General features: G+C 67.6%; 1 protein-coding gene across 1 annotated transcript; it reads right to left on the reverse strand.

The window, feature by feature from the left end:
- Positions 1–297: 297 nt before the first annotated feature.
- On the reverse strand, positions 298–13,969 carry AACS (acetoacetyl-CoA synthetase). Its single transcript, XM_084867428.1, has 18 exons — positions 13,773–13,969; positions 11,403–11,506; positions 10,879–10,999; positions 10,061–10,174; positions 9,781–9,878; positions 9,368–9,482; positions 8,833–8,914; positions 8,195–8,342; positions 7,871–7,951; positions 6,498–6,622; positions 6,049–6,113; positions 5,792–5,914; positions 5,100–5,213; positions 4,885–5,010; positions 4,694–4,763; positions 4,193–4,251; positions 2,047–2,249; positions 298–516 (listed from the first exon to the last, which is right to left on the reverse strand). Exons 1-18 carry the CDS (start codon positions 13,882–13,884, stop codon positions 379–381), a joined length of 1,998 nt encoding a protein of 665 aa, XP_084723554.1. The 5' UTR covers positions 13,885–13,969; the 3' UTR covers positions 298–378.
- Between the last annotated feature and the right edge of the window lie 5,034 nt (positions 13,970–19,003).

Consider the following 19,003-nt stretch of genomic DNA (forward strand, 5'->3'; position numbering starts at 1 on the left):
TGGAGGCCAGAGCCCCCGGGGGGAGGGCAGAGCCCCCGGGGGGAGGGCAGAGCCCCGGGGGGAGGGCAGAGCCCCCGGGGGGAGGGCAGAGCCCCCGGGGGGAGGGCAGAGCCCCGGGGGGAGGGCAGAGCCCCCGGGGGGAGGGCAGAGCCCCGGATGGAGGGCAGAGCCCCGGGTGGAGGGCAGAGCCCCAGGGGGGAGGGCAGAGCCCCGGGGGGAGGGCAGAGCCCCCGGGGGGAGGGCAGAGCCCCGGGTGGAGGGCAGAGCCCCGGGTGGAGGGCAGAGCCCCGGATGGAGGTCAGAGTCTCCGCAGTCCGCAGCCCGCGGCCCCGGGAGCGGGCCGGGCGGTGTCGGGCCGGGGCGCACGCGGGCGGAGGCTCAGAAGCCCTGCAGCTCGGGCACGTGGCGGTACAGCTCCAGGGCCTCGGGGTTGGAGAAGGCGCCGCGGGGGTCCACGGCCTGGCCCGCGATCACCTGCTTCACCGCCACCTCCACCTTCTTGCCGTTGAGGGTGTACTGAGGGAGGAGCGGGCAGTGAGCCCCGGGGGAGCCCCGCCGCCCCGCACCCGCCCAGCCCGCCCGGCGGCCTCAGGGGCTGGGTCCCGGCGGCTTCCCCCGGGACGGGCCTGGCCGGAGCCATGATCCCATCGCCCCCGGCGGCAAAGGGAGCCGTGTCAGGGGAGCTGCTGCTTCCGGCCAGAGGGCTGGCCCGCCGGCACCCAGAGCCAGAGCAAGGGGAGAACTCCCAGGCTGGGGCACACCCCGGCGCCCCAAAACGGAAGGAAATGTGTGGGCGCCGCTTAAACAGGGGCGAACCCACAGGAAACGCGGGGCGGGGCGGGGCGGGGCGGGGCGGGCAGGGGAGCGGGGAGGCAGTTCTCAGAGACACTGCATGCAGCAGCCGGGGAGTGTTCCCTAAACCTAACCCCTAACCCCTAACCCCCAACCCCTAACCCCTAACCCTAACCCTAACCCTAACCCTAACCCCTAACCCCCAACCCCCAACCCCTAACTCCCTAAAACCCTAACCCCTAACCCCCAATCCCCAACCCCTAACCCCCAACCCCTAACCCCTAACTCCTAACTCCCTAATACCCTAACCCCCAACCCCTAACCCCTAACTCCTAACTCCCTAAAACCCTAACCCCCAACCCCTAACCCCTAACTCCCTAAAACCCTAGCCCCCAGCCCCTAACTCCCTAAAACCCTAACCCCCAGCCCCTAACCCCCAGCCCCTAACTCCCTAAAACCCTAACCCCCAGCCCCTAACCCCTAAAACCCTAGCCCTAGCCCCCAACCCCCAACCCCTAACCCCCAGCCCCTAACTCCCTAAAACCCTAACCCCCAGCCCCTAACTCCCTAAAACCCTAACCCCCAGCCCCTCACCCCTAAAGCCCTAGCCCTAGCCCTAGCCCTCCATCCTGGAAACATTGTAGCAAAGACGTTGCCGGGGCAGCTCCGAGCGCAGCGCCCCCTGCCGGCCCGGGGAGCAGCTGCACAGGCACACACGCGCGCGCACACATGTGCCAGCACCTCTCAGCTGACCCCTCACTCACACCGGGAGGGGCACACGGACAGCGCTCAGCCCCAAACAGACGCAGGTCGGTCCAGGGGCCTGAGCGGCCGCACCGCGGCCTGGGAAAGGGGCGTTAACCTCCCGTTAGGGACCGGCAGGGGGACCCGGGGAAAAGCGGAGGGGGGGGGGGGAGAGGGGGGAGGGCAGGGGGAGAGGGGCGGTGCAGGGCCCGGCCTGCCTGCTAGCAGCTCTGAGGGGGTATCTAGCAGAGCTGCTTTCGGTGCAGTTTAGGAAGGGTTAAAAAGGGGGTGGCGGGGGAAAGGCACTTGTTGCCAGGCAACAGGGACAAACTATATATAAAGCCTGAGCCAGCCTCGCGATGAGTGCGAGCGTGAGCCCATGGGAGGTGCCAGTGCGCAGGCGGCCGCGGCCAGGGGGAGGGGCAGGGGGCAGGAAGAGGGGGCAGAGGCGGGGGCAGGGGGAGGGGAGGGGCAGAGGAGAAGGGCAGGGCAGGCCCGCGGGGCACGCACCGGGATGCCCTTGGTCTCCAGGATGAGGCTGGGCACGTGCCGGGCGGACAGGCCGCTGCGGATGGCGTCGCGGATGCGCTGCACCAGCGCGGGCCGGAAGGCGTGGCCGGCCGCCATCCGCAGGAACAGCACCACGCGCTCCTCGCCGTCGCGGTTGTGCTGCGGGACGCACAGGCTGTCGCTCACCTCCTCGAAGGCTTCCACTGCGGAGGGGAGAGCGGGAGAGGGGGGTCAGGCCGGCCTGCGAGGGGCCCGGGGGCGCGGGGATGGGTGGACAAACACCCCCCTGGGGGGACAGCCCCCCCTGAGCTGCACGGTCTGCACGGAGGAGGCATGCGCGGCCCCTGCTTTACAGATTAGCTTGTTTTAAGGAGGCTGGTCCGGGCCAGTATCTCAGTGGTTAGAGCTTCGGGCCAGGCACTGGAGGGCCACGGGGTCGATTCACTGTCAAGGGCCTGCACCTGGGTGGCAGGCTCCATCTCTGCTCCAGTCGAGCGTGCAGGAGGCAACCAGTCCCTGTGTCTCCCTCGCAGCAGTGTTTTCCTCTCTCCCCCCTCCCTTCCACGCTCTCTAAAAAGCTAATGGAAAATATCCTCGGGTGAGGATTAACAAAACACAAGTTTAGATGGAAAGCCCGGCCGGCGTGGCTCAGTGGATGAGCGCTGACCTATGAACCAGGAGATGATTCCAGGTGGGGCCCATGCGGGCTCCGGCCCCAGTGTGGGGGCGCAGCTGTGAGGCCACGGGCCCCCCGTATGGTGCTCTGTGACCCTCAGCACCCATGCAGCCTCTCTGTGCTCCGTGCCTCAGGTGCCAGGAGCAGGCAAGGCAACCCACCTCACCCCCTCCCCAGGCCCAGCAGACAGGGCGGCCCCAAGAGCCCCCCCCCCGAGCCCCTCCTGAGGTCCCTCCTGAGCCCCCTCCTGAGCCCCCCCTGAGCCCCCCCCGAGCCCCCCCCAGAGGTCCCTCCTGAGCCCCCCCTGAGGTCCCTCCTGAGCCCCCCCTGAGGTCCCTCCTGAGCCCCCCCTGAGGTCCCTCCTGAGCCCCCTCCTGAGCCCCCTCCTGAGCCCCCCCTGAGCCCCCTCCTGAGCCCCCCCCAGAGGTCCCTCCTGAGCCCCCCCTGAGGTCCCTCCTGAGCCCCCCCTGAGGTCCCTCCTGAGCCCCCCCTGAGGTCCCTCCTGAGCCCCCCCTGAGGTCCCTCCTGAGCCCCCTCCTGAGCCCCCTCCTGAGCCCCCCCTGAGCCCCCTCCTGAGCCCCCCCTGAGGTCCCTCCTGAGCCCCCCCTGAGGTCCCTCCTGAGCCCCCCCTGAGCCCCCCCCGAGCCCCCCCCGAGCCCCTCCTGAGGTCCCTCCTGAGCCCCCTCCTGAGCCCCCCCTGAGCCCCCTCCTGAGCCCCCCCTGAGCCCCCCCCAGAGGTCCCTCCTGAGCCCCCCCTGAGGTCCCTCCTGAGCCCCCCCTGAGCCCCCTACTGAGCCCCCTCCTGAGCCCCCCCTGAGCCCCCCCCAGAGGTCCCTCCTGAGCCCCCCCTGAGGTCCCTCCTGAGCCCCCCCTGAGGTCCCTCCTAAGCCCCCCCTGAGCCCCCTCCTGAGCCCCCTCCTGAGGTCCCTCCTGAGCCCCCCCTGAGCCCCCCCTGAGCCCCCTCTGAGGTCCCTCCTGAGCCCCCTCTGAGCCCCCCCCTGAGCCCCCTCCTGAGCCCCCCGAGCCCCCTCCTGAGCCCCCCCTGAGCCCCCTCCTGAGCCTCCCCTGAGTCCCCCCCTGAGCCCCCCCAGAGGTCCCTCCTGAGCCCCCCCTGAGCCCCCTCTGAGGTCCCTCCTGAGCCCCCTCTGAGGTCCCTCCTGAGCCCCCTCTGAGCCCCCCCCTGAGCCCCCCCTGAGCCCCCTCCTGAGCCCCCCCTGAGCCCCCTCCTGAGCCTCCCCTGAGCCCCCTCCTGAGCCCCCTCCTGAGCCCCCCCTGAGCCCCCCCCTGAGCCCCCCCTGAGCCCCCCCCTGAGCCCCCTCCTGAGCCCCCTCCGGAGGCCGCCGGGAAGGACACGCCCACCCGGGTCCGCTCACACCGGGAGGCGGCTGAGGGGAGGCCTTGGGAAAGCCCGCTGGGCCGGCCAGGACCCCGCCCTCCCGGGACTGACCACCACCCGGGCGGAGCGCCTACCGATGTTGTAGATCTCGGAGCTGCCGAAGCGCACGCCGTTGGGGTTGAGCGTGCCGTCGCTGGGGAGAGACGGGGCGTGAACACGGAGCAGCTCAGAGCAGGCGTGTCCCAGAGGGCCCCCCCCCCCACATGGAGCGAGGCTGGAGCAGAGGGGGCCGGGTGGTGGGCACCCCCTCTCCACACAGTGTGTCCCCTCTCCTGATCCCGGCCAGCCATCCCTCCCCTCCCCTCTCCCTCTCTCTCTCTCTAAACTCAGAGCCAGACACCAAAGCAGCCGCCTCCTGTGGGCACCATGTCCCCTCACTGCGCCCCCCCACCCCCGTGCAGGGTCCCTCCCGGCTGTGGTGGCCCAGGACCGAGAGCCCTGACCGGAGCGCTGTCCCTGTGCCAGGCACCAGCTGGGCCTCTGTGCGGCCTCTCCCGCTCCGCCCAGGAAGGTGAGCCGGCCGGCGGGAGCCGACAGGGGCAGGGCCCCGCTCTGGCCTCGGGGAGCGGGCTCACCTCCGGCCCAGCATGACGATGCCTCCCGTCTTGGGGTTGATCTTGCAGTAGTCGCCGTGCGCCCAGACACCTGCGGGCAGAGGCGCTCCGTCACCCCCAGAGCCTGGCCGGAAACCCTCATGGTATGGGGGGGGCGGGGGGGGGGAGAGCTGTGGGGGGAGGGCACGGGGAGTGGACACCAGGACTGGAACCTGGGAACTTGGAGAAGTAGGCCTTCCGGTACTTGCTGCCCGTCTCGTCATTCCAGAAGTGCGTGGGCTGGCAGGGGAAGGGCCTGGTGCACACCAGCTCCCCGCTCTCGCCCCAGACGGCCCTGCCTGGGGAGCGGAGGGCGGGGAGGGAGTGGGGTCAGTATTCCGGACACAGAGCCGGCCCGCCCCGCCCGGAGCCCCTGCGCCCGCCGTACCCGCCTCGTCCCAGGCCTCCACGGCCATGCCCAGGTTGCGGGCCTGGATCTCGCCCCGGTAGACGGGGAGGGAGACGTTCTGGCCCATGAAGCAGGAGATGATGTCGGTGCCGCCTGGACAGCGAGAGGCGGTCCCCATCCGGAGGACGGAGACAGAGGCTCGTTTGTCACCTGTGAGCAGGGAGGGGGCAGGCCCCGCAGCAGACCCCGCTCCCCCCATCGGCACTGGGACGGCCCGGCCCCAGAGGCACGGCCCAGCGGCTGAGCATCGGCCTGGGAACCAGGAGGTCAGGGTTCGATTCCCGGCCAGGGCCCAGGCGGGATTGTGGGCTCCATCCCCAGGGTGAAGCGTGCAGGTGGCAGCCGGTCCATGAATCTCTCCCATCATGGCTGTTTCTCTCTCTCTCTCTACTTGCTTCCTGTCCCCGACATCAATACAGCTATATATGTTTTTTAAAACACTGGAAGTTCTAGGCAGACAGGCCGCTTTGCGGGAGGAATGGAGAGGAGGCCGTGGCGCAGGCTCTGAATGAGCCAGCTCCGGGCTCCCGCGGGGAGGGGAGACGCGGGCTCACAGGAGACAAGCCCGTCAGACCCGCCTGCAGGCGGCGCGGGGCCGGGCGGGGGCCCTCCTGGGACCAGCTGTGGAGTGCCGCCCGCTGCACCGGCCCGCAGGGCCGCCCGGGCCGCACCTGAGATGGAGCCCAGCAGCACGTTGCTCTTGACGCTCGTGTACACGTACTCGTAGCTCTGCGCTTTGAGCGGGGAGCCCGTGGACAGGATCGTGTGCAGCGTCTGCAGGCTGTGCGTGTCCGCTGCGAGGAAGCAGAGGTGAGACCTGGGGGAGGGGGAGGAGGGAGGGGAGAGGGGCTACCTCCCTGGGGGAGGGGGAGTGGGAGGAGGAGGGAAGGGAGGGGGCTGCCTCCCTGGCTGGCCGTCAGGGGCTCACCTGGCTTCAGGCCTCTCTCCTCCAGCACTGACAGCCACTTGGCCCCGGTTCCCAGGATGGTGATGCTGGGGGGCAGGAGAGAACGGGGTCACCATGAGTGAGGGCTCGCCTCTGACTGTGTGCCACCCCGGCTGAATGGGCGCTCGGTTCCCGGATGTAAACCCGGCTGAATGGGCGCGCGGTTCCCGGATGTAAACCCGGCTGAATGGGCGCGGTTCCCGGATGTAAACCCGGCTGAATGGGCGCGGTTCCCGGATGTAAACCCGGCTGAATGGGCGCGGTTCCCGGATGTAAACCCGGCTGAATGGGGCCTCAGCTCTGCTCTTAGCAGCCCTGGCCCAGCCCAGAGCGGAAGGCAGCCACACGCAGGGCAGAGCGCGCCGAGCACGCGGTGAGGGCCCCGGCCCGCGGCGGGGAGGGCACAGAGGGGGAGGGATAGGGGCACTCACCCCAGCCTGTCCACCAGGTCCCAGAGCACGGTGGGCGTGGGCACCAGCGGGGAGCCGTCGTACAGGACCAGCGCGGCGCCCGTGGCCAAGGCGGACACCATCCAGTTCCACATCATCCAGCCCACCTGCGGCGGCGGGCGCTCAGCGGGCGGCACCCTGGCCACACGCCCTCGCTCCCGGACACGGACAGGGCCGCTCTCACACCTGATCCCCAGCTGCACACACTTCTCACGGCTGCCGTAATGGCCAGACCCGGCCCAACACCCATTCATTATCCGTCCCAGGCCCTGAAGGCCGACACCGGGGTGCAGGCTGCCCCCTGCTGGAGGCGCCCGGAAGTGCAGAGAAAGCGGAGTGGCCGGGAAGCCGCTCCAGCACAGCGAACACCTGCGCCCTGCGGCCAGGGGCGAGGAGCCCGAAGCATCTGAGCACAGCCCCCCTGTCTCCCAGAGTCAGGGCCCGCCCCCCACCCCAGGGCCCGCCCCCCACCCCAGGGCCCGCCCCCACCCCAGGGCCCGCCCCCCCCCAGGGCCCGCCCCACCCCAGGGCCCGCCCCCACCCCAGGGCCCGCCCCCCCCAGGGCCCGCCCCCCAGGGCCCGCCCCCCCCAGGGCCCGCCCCCACCCCAGGGCCCGCCCCCCCCCAGGGCCCGCCCCCCAGGGCCCGCCCCCCCCAGGGCCCGCCCCCACCCCAGGGCCCGCCCCCCCCCAGGGCCCGCCCCCCAGGGCCCGCCCCCGCCCCAGGGCCCGCCCCCCAGGGCCCGCCCCCACCCCAGGGCCCGCCCCCACCCCAGGGCCCGCCCCCCCCAGGGCCCGCCCCCACCCCAGGGCCCGCCCCCCCCAGGGCCCGCCCCCCCCAGGGCCCGCCCCCACCCCAGGGCCCGCCCCCCCCCAGGGCCCGCCCCCCCCAGGGCCCGCCCCCAGGGCCCGCCCCCACCCCAGGGCCCGCCCCCCCCCAGGGCCCGCCCCCCCAGGGCCCGCCCCCCCCAGGGCCCGCCCCCACCCCAGGGCCCGCCCCCCCCCAGGGCCCGCCCCCCCCCAGGGCCCGCCCCACCCCAGGGCCCGCCCCCACCCCAGGGCCCGCCCCCCAGGGCCCGCCCCCAGGGCCCGCCCCCACCCCAGGGCCCGCCCCCCCCCAGGGCCCGCCCCCCCAGGGCCCGCCCCCCCCAGGGCCCGCCCCCACCCCAGGGCCCGCCCCCCCCCAGGGCCCGCCCCCCCCAGGGCCCGCCCCCACCCCAGGGCCCGCCCCCCCCCAGGGCCCGCCCCCACCCCAGGGCCCGCCCCCCCCCAGGGCCCGCCCCACCCCAGGGCCCGCCCCCAGGGCCCGCCCCCAGGGCCCGCCCCCAGGGCCCCCCCCCCGGGCCCGCCCGCGCACCGTGGTGTAGTAGAGGAGGATGTCGCTGCTGCCCATGTCGCTGTGGAGCCTGTGCTCCTTCAGGTGCTGGATGAGGGTGCCCTGCGGGGAGACCGTGTGAGCGGGCGGGGGCGGGGGCACCGGGGGCGGGGCACCGGGGGCGGGGGCACCGGGGGCGGGGGCACCGGGGGCGGGGGCACCGGGGGCGGGGCACCGGGGGGAAAGCACGGGGGGGGGGGGAAGCACCGGGGGCGGGAGCACGGGGGGAGCACGGGGGGAGCACTGGGGCGGGAGCACGGTGTGGGGACGGGAGCCGTGGGGAGGCCGGGCCGCGGGGACACCCACCCCGGCCGAGTGCACCATGCACTTGGGCGCGCCGGTGGTGCCGGAGGAGAACATGATGAACAGCGGGTGGCTGAAGGGCAGCTGCTCGAACTCCAGCTGCGGCGCCTGGTCCCCCCGCCCGGCCGCCAGGAAGTCCTCCAGGAACTCGCTGCGGGGACGGGAGCCCTCAGTGCAGCCTCGCTCCCGCCCTCCCCTCCATCCAGCCCTTCCTTCCCGAGGGGAGCGGGGCAGGGAGAGGGGCTGGGGAGCCCGGCGCAGGGGGCATTTCCGGCTGCGTTAGCAGCGCCCGCAGCGCGGCTGGCCCTTCCCCAAGCGCTTCAACAGCCCGGTGGGCGGGGCTCAACGGGTGAGCGTGACCTATGACCCAGGAGGTCAGGGCACAGGCCCGGGTTGCGGGCTCCATCCCCAGCAGGGAGCATGCAGGAGGCGGCCGATCCCAGACTCTCTCTCCTCTTTTTGATGTCTCTCTCCCTTTCCCTTCCTCTCTGAAACCAATAAAAACATTTTAAATAAATAACACCACTGGTAACGATAATAAAGGGCTTCAACAGCTCCCACACACACCCCATGCCACGGGCGCCCTCCGGTCCCCGCTCCCGGTCCGCCTTCTCCCCCGGGGTCCGCAGCGGCGGCCTCACCTGTGGGGGACCTGGGAGATGTCCACTGCCTCCCGGGGCGCCACGTAAGGGATCACCACCACCTTCTGCAGGTCCGGCAGCCCTGCGGGGACAGCGAGACAGGGCATGGGCGGCGGCCCCTGGCGCGGGCCACAGGGTTTCTGTGTCTGATGTATTTTTATTGGTTTCAGAGAGGCAGGGAGAGGCAGAGATACATCCATGAGAGGATCATGGATCGGCTACCTCCTGCGCGCCTAACCCTAACCCTAACCCGGGCCTGTGCCCCGACCAGGAATCGAACCGTGACCTCCTGGCTCCTACATCGAAGCTCAATCCCTGAGCCCCTGGCCGGGCCACAGGGAGTTGTGTGCGGCTAGCAGAGGCCTCCGTGAGTCCTTCGGGGCTCCTGTCTTTGTGCACCCTGGCCCCGCCCCGCCCCAGGCCCCGCCCGAGGCCGTCCAAGCCCCGCCCCCAGGCCGCTCAGGCCCCGCCCCGTGCCACTCAGGATCCGCCCCAGGCCGCTCAGGCCCCGCCCCCAGGCCCCGCCCGGCCGCACCCTTCACCACCCGCTGCAGCTTGTCCAGGTGGTCGTGCGTCCGGCCGTTGTACACCACGGCCTCCACGGAGAAGAGGAGCTTGGGCTGGATCTGGGAGAACCGGTCCAGGACACCCTGCGGGGGGAGGAGGTGGTGGCGGTCACCCCAGGGCCCCCTCGGCAGCCCCTGGGCCCATGACCACGCCCCAGGCCCACCCGGCTCCGGAAACGACCCAGTTTGACCCCGTGAACCCCGTGTCCCAGGCACTGCAGCCCCTGCCCGGCCCCGCGGGGGTCAGCGCTCCGGTCCTGGCACCCCACACGGCCTTCCCCGAGGCCTCCCCCCTCGGTGCTGAGGCGCCCAGGGACCGGGCTGCACACACCGGGCACACAGGGGTCCAGGGGCCCTCCCTCCCCTGGGGACCCCGACTCACGTTCACCCCGAAGTCAGGGGATGTGGAGCTCCAGATGGCGCCGATGCTCGCAGCGGCCAGCATGGCCTCCACGGCGTGCTCCCCGTTGGGGAGGTAGCCTGCAGGGGGACAGGATAGCTGGGGGTGTCGGGGGGCGCCCTGCAGGGGGACGGGGAGCCGGGGGTCTGGGGGGGGCACCCTGCATGGGGGGTGGGGAACCGGGTGCAAACACCCTGGTGCCCACGGCCCGCCCCGCCCCGAGAGGCACACCAGCCCCTTCCCCTGTCTCCCAGACACTCACCCACCACGCGGTCCCCGCTCCGCACGCCCATCCTCCGCATGGCGGCCGCCAACAGCGCCACCTGCTGCCGCAGCTCCTCGAAGGTCACCTTCCCGACCTCCTCGCGGCCCTCCCCTGCGGAGAGAGGGGCTCAGGGCTGGCAGCACCCCAGGAACCGGAGGGCACGGCTCCATCCCGGTCAGGGCCCAGGCCGGGTGGCGGGCTCCATCCCCAGTAGGGGGCGTGCAGGAGGCAGCTCTCATCACTGGTGTTTCTCTCTCTCTCCCTCTCCCTTCCTCTCTGACGTCAATAAAGTTTTTCTTTTAAAGGAAAAGTACTGGAGCCGGACAGGGTGCTGGTTTCACAGCCTGAGACTATGCTGGCACCCACTGAGTCTACACTCCCGCGGGGTGACCTTCTAAAGGCTCAGGCGCTGGTCCCTGAGTGACATCCCCCGGAAGGAGGGGGGGAGGGAGGGAGGGAAGGAGGGAGGAAGAAGGGAGGGAGGGAGAGAGGGAGGGAGGAAGGAGAGAAGGAGGAAAGAAGGAAAGGAGGGAAGGAGGGAAAAAAGGAGGGAGGGAGAGAGAAGGGACAGAGGGAGGGAGAGAGAGAGGATGGGAGGAAGGAAGGAGGGAGGGAAGAAGGAAGAAAGAAAGGAGGATGGGAGGAAGGAGGGAGGGAGGGAGGGAGGAAGGAAAGAGGGGGTTTGGGGGGCACCCTGCAGGGGGACGGGGAGCCCGGGGTCTGGAGGGAGGGAGGAGGGAGAGGGAGGAGGGAGGAGGGAGGAGGGAGAGGGAGGAGGGAGGAGGGAGGAGGGAGGAGCGTGCTCCTGGACTCACGGGCCACGTAGAGGGCCACCTTGTCGCTGGGCTGGTGCCGCAGCAGGTTCTCGGCGTAGTTGAGCCGGCTGCCGGCGAACCACTCGGGGACGTCCGCCACCCCCTTGGAGGGGTCCACCACCTACAGGGGGCGACCGGGAGGACAGGGAGCTGCCGGCACCTGAGGCCTGGACCGGCCGCAACCAAAGTGCCGCCGCCTGGGAGCCGTGTCCACCGGAACGCTGTGGGCGGGCTGGCTGGCAGCGGGCTGGGGGCGGAGCCGGGCCGGGAGCCGGGAGGTCAGGGCACGGCCCGGGTGCGGGCTCCATCCCCAACGAGGGGGGCACGACACGGGAGGCAGCCGATCAGGGGTCTCTCTCATCGCCGATGTTTCTCTCTGCCTCTCTGAAGTCGAAAACAGTATTTTTTTTTTTTAAAGAGAAAGAGAGAGAGGGGGGGGGGGGAGAGAGAGAGAGAGAGAAGGGCTAGAAATGGCGCTCCAGCTGGGCAGACCCGTCTGGAAGGCCGTGGCCGGAACCCCTTACCTCCTCGTACATCCGCGAGGACACGATGCCGCTGAACCTCCAGAACTCTGCCCAGAAGTCGGCGTAGGACTCCACGGACCACTGGTACAGGTCGTGGTAACTGCCTGGACACCACGGACAGGGCTCAGGGTCAGACGGGCCTCAGGAGGAGTCTGAGCAGGTCCCTGAGCAGCCGGCACCCTGGGGAACCCCTGGGGAACCCCTGGGGAACCCCTGGGGAACCCGGGCACCTCGGGGCGTCCTGGGCCTCCGATGAGGATGGCGGGGGGAGATTGGGGAACCATCACTTCCGGTGAAGCACACCCCACCCCACCCCACCCCCGTGGTCCCCAAAGGGCACAAAGCAGTGAGGAGGGACACCTGTCTGAGCCGGCAGCACGCTGAGGACCCGGGACCCCGGAGCCACAAGGCCGGGGTCCAGTCCGGACCTGACCATTCCGCCCAGGCAGTGCCTCAGTTTCCCCCTCTGTTAAAGGGAGGGGACAAACAGCGCCCTCTCTTCCCAGGGCACCGCCGAGACGGGGACAGGAAGTCAGCCTGCCCGGCGGGCCTCAGTGGTTGAGCATCGACCTACGAACCAAGAGGTCAAGGCTGGACTTAAGGTCCAGGTTCGATTCCGGTTAAGGGCACAGGCCCAGGTTGCAGGCCCGATCCCCAGCGGGGGGCGTGCAGGAGGCAGCCGATCCGTGATTCTCTCTCCTCATGGATGCTTCCATACCTCTCTCCCTTCCTCTCAGCCTGCACCTTCACCCTCAGCAGAGATCCCGTGGGCCCTGGGGACGGGCACCCCGCCAGTCCTGGGGTGCGGTGAGGCACCAGGGGGCCGGCAGCTGACACCCCGGAGCGCGGCTATTTTTGCACGAGGTCCCACCCCAGCCCCACGGGCACGATGTGAGAGCAGGGACGCGGCCCGCGCCGGCTGGCACCGCCCCGGCTGCGGGCCCACAGCTGTGCGGCCAGAGAGGCACTGGGCACGGTCATTCCAAAGAGCATGTACCCGAAGCAGGCACTCCCTCCTGAGAGGGCGCCCGGTGGCATGTCTGGTGGGGCCTGGCCTCACCGCCCGCCACCCATGCCCGCTGCCCGGGCTGCAGGCTGCGCCCGAAGGTCTGCCTGGCGGGCAGGGCGTCCTCAGCCAGCTCTGCTGGGAGAGGCGGCAAGAACCAACCTACCGCCCAGCCCGTGTGGCTCAGCGGCTGAGCATCAACCTATGAACCAGGAGGTCAGGGTTCGATTCCCAGTCAGGGCACAGGCCCGGTGGGGGTTGTGCAGGAGGCAGCCGATCAGTGATTCTCTCTCCTTATTGATGTTCCTATCTCTCTCCCCCTCTTCCTTTCTCTCATAAATCAATAAAAAGTTTTTTTTTTTAAAAAGAAAAAGACCCGCCATGCTCTGCAGGCCTGCACGGGGCCGGGTGCAGCCAGGGGGAGCCTCTGGGCCGAGGAGTGACCAGTCAGACCTGCTTCCTGGGGGCTCTGGCGGAGCCAGTGGGCACTGAGCACTGAGCGGGGGCACTGAGCTTCAGCACTGAGCACCTACAGGCACTGAGTACCGAGAGGCACTGAGCTCCAGCACTGAGCACCGAGCAGGGTACTGAGCTCCTGAAGGCACGGCACGCAGGAAGCAGGGGGACCAGCCAGGGGTGGAGGAGAGGTGCGGGGGTGGAGGGGGACGGGGCGGTGGCAGAGCCAGGGGGACCCCCGTCCAGGCCGGGTGACAGCTGATGCTGACTGAGGAGAGGGGTGCAGCCCGCCCAGGGGGGAGGGGGAGAAACCATGAGGAGCTAAGACCCCAGAGGTGGGAGGGGGGGAGGAGAAGGGGGGGAGAGGTCAGGGGGGAGAGGTCAGGGGGTGTGGGACAAGCCAGCAGGAGCTGCGGGGATAAAGGCACAAAGGCCTCCTCCCTGCCCATCCCGCCAGGCGGCTCCGTGCAGCCGGTAAGGCAGGCTCCCGCCGGACCCTCCTCCCGGCGCCCTGACAGTGCTCCTGGCCTCTGCAGGGTCAGCCTGGGGTGGGGTGGGGTGGGGTAACAGGGGACTGAGGGCTGGCAAGCGACCCCACAAACAGAGGGAAGGGCTGCCAGGCGGAAAGGAAGCCTCAGGCTGCACCCCAAACCACAAGCAGGAACCTGGGGAGCAGGGGCCCCCTGTGGACTGAGGGGTCCCCAGGCCAGAGTGGGGACCCTCCCCGGGAGGGGACGCCCCACACGCAGGGAGAGGCTGCGGGCAGGAGCCCAGCGCCCTGGACCGGAAACCGCACATCGGGGCCCTTCGGGTGATCAGGCGCGGCTCTGAGGGCCACGTCCGGGAAAGGGGGCGCCCCGGGCAGCGGGCCCCGGGCCGGGGGTCCCCCGGGGGCCCGCGGCACTCACCCAGCGCCAGGCCGCAGGAGGCGCCCACGGCCGCCCGGAAGCGGTCCATCTGCGTGTTCCTCTTGCTGTCGGGCTCCCACATCAGCCGGCACCCCACGATCTCGTTGGACATGGCTGCGGGGGCGCGGGGCGCGGGGCGCGGGACGGCGCGAGCGGCTCGGCGGAGCGTGGACTGAGCCGGGCGCAGCCGCCCCCACGCGGCACGGGCGCCCCGCCCGAGGCCCCGCCCACCTGCCCGCCCCCTGAGGCCACGCCCCTTCGTGTAACCTTCCGCCGCGCGGCGCCCGCAAAGGAGTCCGGGAGCCGCAGGCGCCTCGGGCCCCGGCTCCCCGCGCTCACCTGGGGCGCAGGCGGTCCTAGCAGCCCAGGGAGCCAGGAGCCGGTGGTTGTCAGCGGCTCAGTCATTCACCCTTCCCCCCCCCCTTTTTTTTTTAAATATATATTTGTATTGATGTCAGAGAGGAAGGGAGAGGGAGAGAAACATCCATGATGAGAGCGAATCGTGGTCCGGCTGCCTCCTGCACGCCCTCCACTAGGGATGGAGCCTGCAACCTGGGCCTGTGCCCTTGACCCGGAATCCAACCATGACCTGCTGGTTCCTATGTCAACACTCAACTCCTTAGCCACCTGGTTGGGGTCTGGTCTTTTTGTGTTTTTTTTTTTGTTTTGTTTTGTTTGTTTTTTTTTGTAAGATTCATATGACATCCTGTATTGTCTCCATTTCATTATTTGTGGGGTTTTTTTAAAAATATTTTTTGCATTTTTTTATATTATATGTGTACACACCTTACCAATCCCCCCTTAAATATTTTATTGCTTTTTTTTTTCTTTTACAGAGAGGAAGGGAGACAAATAGAGCATTAGAAACATCGATGAGAGAAACGTTGATCAGCTGCCTCCTTCACACCCCCCACTGGGGATGTGCCCGCAATCAAGGTCCATGCCCTTGACTGGAATCGAACCTGGGACCCTTGAGTCCTCAGGCCGATGCTCTATCCACTGAGGCACACCGGTTAGGGCTGGCCTTTTTTTTTTTTTTAAATGAGCTGCTAACTAAGTGGGATGAGGCACGGCTGTCCTTGGAATGAAGAGCGCGTGGGGTGATTCAACAAAATACTTTCTTCTTCATCTTAGTGACTCATGCACAGCGAATGGGGAAGAAGCTGCATTTTTTTTTTTTTAACGTATTCTTTGATGTCCCTTCGTGTGTCTGGGGAAGCTTACGAGTATGGGAGACCCTGCGTTTTCCGTTAAAAGAATTGGTGCCAGGAGCCGAAACCGGTGTGGCTCAGTGGGTAGAGCATTGGCCTGCCGACTGAAGGCTCCCGGGTTTGATTCCGGTCAAGGGATCGATGTTTCTCTCTCCTTGATGTTTCTAGCTATCTATCCCTCCCCCTTCCTCTCTGTTAAAAAAAAAATATCAATAAAAATACATATTTTTTAAAAATAAAAAAAATAAAGAATCGGTGCCAGTCCAGTAAGGTCACTGCCTCCGCGGCCCACAATCAGAGCATGGCCATCCGGGCCAGCCCGGAGCCTGAGGCCGGCTGTCAGAGCCAGAGGAGGCGGAGGAGTGGGGGCCGTTCTCGCAGACGTTGGGCGCTGGCTCTGTGCGTCCAGAGCCCGGTGCGTCCACAGAAGCCTGTGCATTGACGCTCAGCGGGTGCGGGACCGCTGCACCCATTTCCACTCTGGGAAATGCTTTCACTAACCCCGCCCCAGGGAGTTACACGACCCCATTTAGAAACCCCATTTAGAGACCCACTCGCCTGAGCCAATCACAGCGCCCCTTTTCCTCCCCAGCCCACGATTGGCCCGCGGGACCGAACGCTAGCCAATGAGACCAAAGGGGGGTGTAATAGGGCGGGGCCCTGGGATGGGGGTCCTATGACAGACACTTTGGAGAAAAGCCCACAAACAGAGCACCCGGGGCAGAGGGGGGAGCGGGGTGGGGGAGAGGGTGGGGGAGAGGGTGGGGGAGAGGGTGGGGAGAGGGTAGGGGCGAGGGTGGGGTAGTGGGTGGGGTAGTGGGTGGGGGAGAGGGTGGGGTGAGGGTGGGGGTGAGGGTGGGGGGCCCAGGCCTTCCCGCTGAGCTGCCCGCGCCCGGCCCGGGCTTCTGGCTGAATGGACAGCACCTGCCACCCTGGTGAGAGTCACGTGGTTGTGCCGGGGTCACGGCCTCTGCCCTAAGCATCCCAACCGTTGCCAAAGGTCACTCACTTGCCTGCCCTCGCCCACCCCGCCCCCTCCCTCCCACGGGGGCTTCTCTTCCCTTCAGTACGTCCACCGCCCACGGGGGAGTGCGAGCCCACCTGATCCCAACACGGGAGTCTGTTAGTAATAGCTGGGGAGGGCAGGGTCCCCTGGCGTCTCTACGGACCGTCTATGTAACTATTAAAGAGGTCTACCTCTCGCCCTGACCGGTGTTGCTCAGTGGATAGAGCGTCGGCCTGCGGACTGAAGGGTCCCAGCTTTGATTCCGGTCAAGGGCATATGCCTTGGTTGCGGGCACATCCCCGGTAAAGAGTGTGCAGGAGGCAGCTGATCAATGTTTCTCTCTCATTGATGTTTCTAGCTCTCTAACCCTCTCCCTTCCTAACCCTCTCCCTTCCTCTCTGTAAGAAATCAATAAAATAAAAAATAAAAAAAGATCTGTCTCTCCATCCCCCTTCTTATCGTCCCCACCTCTCCAACTACTCCAAGCCACCACATACCCCAAGGGGACTATTGCAAAATCCCCTAACACCCCCAAACCAACCCCCCTCAGTCACCTTAGGGCAGCTAGAATGTTCCTTTCCCCATGGGAGTCAGTCACATCACTCCCTCGCTCACAACTTCCCAACGGCTTTATTATTATTATTATTATTATTATTATTAATTATTATATATTTTTTATTGATTCTTTACAGAGAGGAAGGGAGAGGGATAGAAACATCGATCAGCTGCCTCTCACACCACCCTCCCTGGGGATGTGCCTGCAATCAAGGTACACGCCCTTGACTGGAATCGAACCTGGAACCATTCAGTCCACAGGCCAACGCCCTATCCACTGAGCCAAACCGGTTAGGGTGCCAACGGATTTAACCGCACTGTGCCTACAAGCCCAAGGTCCTGTGAGGCCGGCCCCGTCCGGCTGTGCCCAGTGTGCCTCAGGGCCTTGTCAGGAGCCGGCCACCTGTCCGGTTCTCCCTGCACACTCACCCCCGGCCGGATGCCTCATGTCATTTGTCATCAGTTCCCACGTCATGTCACCCCCACAACTGGTCTGCCCCCCTAACCCCGCCACGGCCAGCCAACACCCTGTTACCATCCCCCTCCCCGCCCCCGCCCAGGCCACCTGCACGCCTGCTTCCTTGCCAGGCGAGACCAGATCGCCCCATTACGAACGTGTTTGCTTTTTGTCTCCCGCCTGCGCCTGGGACAGCGAGGCGGGTGGCAGCGAGAAGCACGGGGCAGGCACAGTGACCATCTGTCACCCTGAATGCCTCTCTGTGCCTGCAAGCTCCATGCGTCCCACCTTCTCCCAGCCCCCACCGCCCCCCACCCCCGCCCCCAGGTCTTCCCTGCCCTTCGGCCGTGTCCAGGGGCGGGTGTGTAAGCACACAAGGCCTTCGGTTTGTCTCTTCTCGTTCCCCAGCCCCACAGGGAGGTATGGCCGTCTGTTCCCTGTGTTCATCAGATCCCAGACAGAAGTGAGGTCACGTCTTTCTCCGTTTGGCTTATTGCGCTCAGCATGGTATCTTCCAGGCCCATCCGTGCCTCCCCAAAGGGTAAGCGATCCCTCTTTCTTTCTTTCTTTCTTTCTTTCTTTCTTTCTTTTAATTAATTATATGTGTAAATATCTTCCCATTGCCCCCCACCCCACCCCCATACATGCCCTCCCCCTCCCCCCCAGAGTTTTGCGTCCAAGGTTATGCTTATATGCATGCATACACGTCCTTCGGTTGATCTCTTATCCCCTCCACCTCTCCCTAACCTGATCCCTCTTTTTATTATTATTATTATTATTATTATTATTATTTATTTATTATTATTCTTTTGGATGCCAAGCCAGAGTTTCCATTTGCTTAGAAACAGGCAGAGTCCGCTCTGATAACGCTGCCCCGCGCTGTTCGTTCCCCCTCCGCTGGGCATCCCAGCGTGTCCCCCGGCCTCCCTGAGACCCGCCCGGCCGGTCCCGCCGGTCCCGCCGGTCCCGCCCGCCCCGCCCGCCCTGCCCGGCAGCCGGGCCGGGGGCGGCGGCGGCGGCGGAGGGATCCGCACGACGCGCACGCACCACTCTCAGCTCGCACGTCGATTGGCTGCCGGGGAGCTGGCCCCACATCAGCCCAGGCCGCCGCGCCAGGACCCGAGCGCCGGCCAATCGCAAGGCGTTCCGGCACATGGGGCCCGCGCCTCTCAGCCAATCCCGAGGGAGAGCCTGAAAAGGGCGTGCCCAATGGGAGCCGAGCGGCGGGGCGGGGCCACCCTGCGCCCGGGAAGGCCGCGCGCTGTCACCTTGACAACCAAAGCGAGTGGGTCCCGCCCCACGTGGCTGCGGGGCGCCCCGGTTCCCACCCCGCGGGGCCGGAGGAGGGGTGTGCGCTTGGGACGCGGTGACCCCAACATTTCTGCGCTCGGAGATGCACGGGGGGTGGGGGGCTCCTCCTATGGGAGGACCCCGAGCGCTTGGGGGCCCGGAGGGGACCCCCCCCCCCCCCCCGCCCAGTCAGAGAGAAGGAAGTGAACATCCGGGAACTCGGTTAGTGAGAGAGAGGGGACAGGGTTCAAGGGCCACAGAGCAGAGAAGCCGGAAGCTGCCCCTCACCAGACACCAAACACCCGCACCCTGTTCCCGGCCTGCAGCCTCCAGCGCCGTCATAAACGAATGCTTGCTGTTTGCGCCCCAATCCATGGTATCCAGACTAACAAAAGGGGATATGCTGATTGGGCCGGGAGACCTTCCCGACGTCCTTCAGGACAGAAGCCGTGGTGGTGGGGCCCAGGGTACGGGGGATCAGGCCAGGAGGGGAGAGCAGTTGGGGGCCATCAGGCTGGCAGGGAGGGGACAGTTGGAGGTGATCAGGCCAGCAAGGGGGAGCAGTTGAGGGTGGGAAGGCTGGCAGAGGGGGCAGTTGGGGTCGAGCAGCTAGCAGGCAGGGTGGTTAGGGGCAGTCAGGCAGGCAGGCAGGTGAGTAGTTAGGATTGCGAGAGGGATGTCCCAGATTGGGCCACTAGTTTCTGTATACAGC

The sequence above is a fragment of the Pipistrellus hanaki genome, assembly GCF_964339955.1.
Source record: "Pipistrellus hanaki genome assembly, chromosome: 19".
NCBI classification, from domain to species: Eukaryota; Metazoa; Chordata; class Mammalia; order Chiroptera; family Vespertilionidae; genus Pipistrellus; species Pipistrellus hanaki.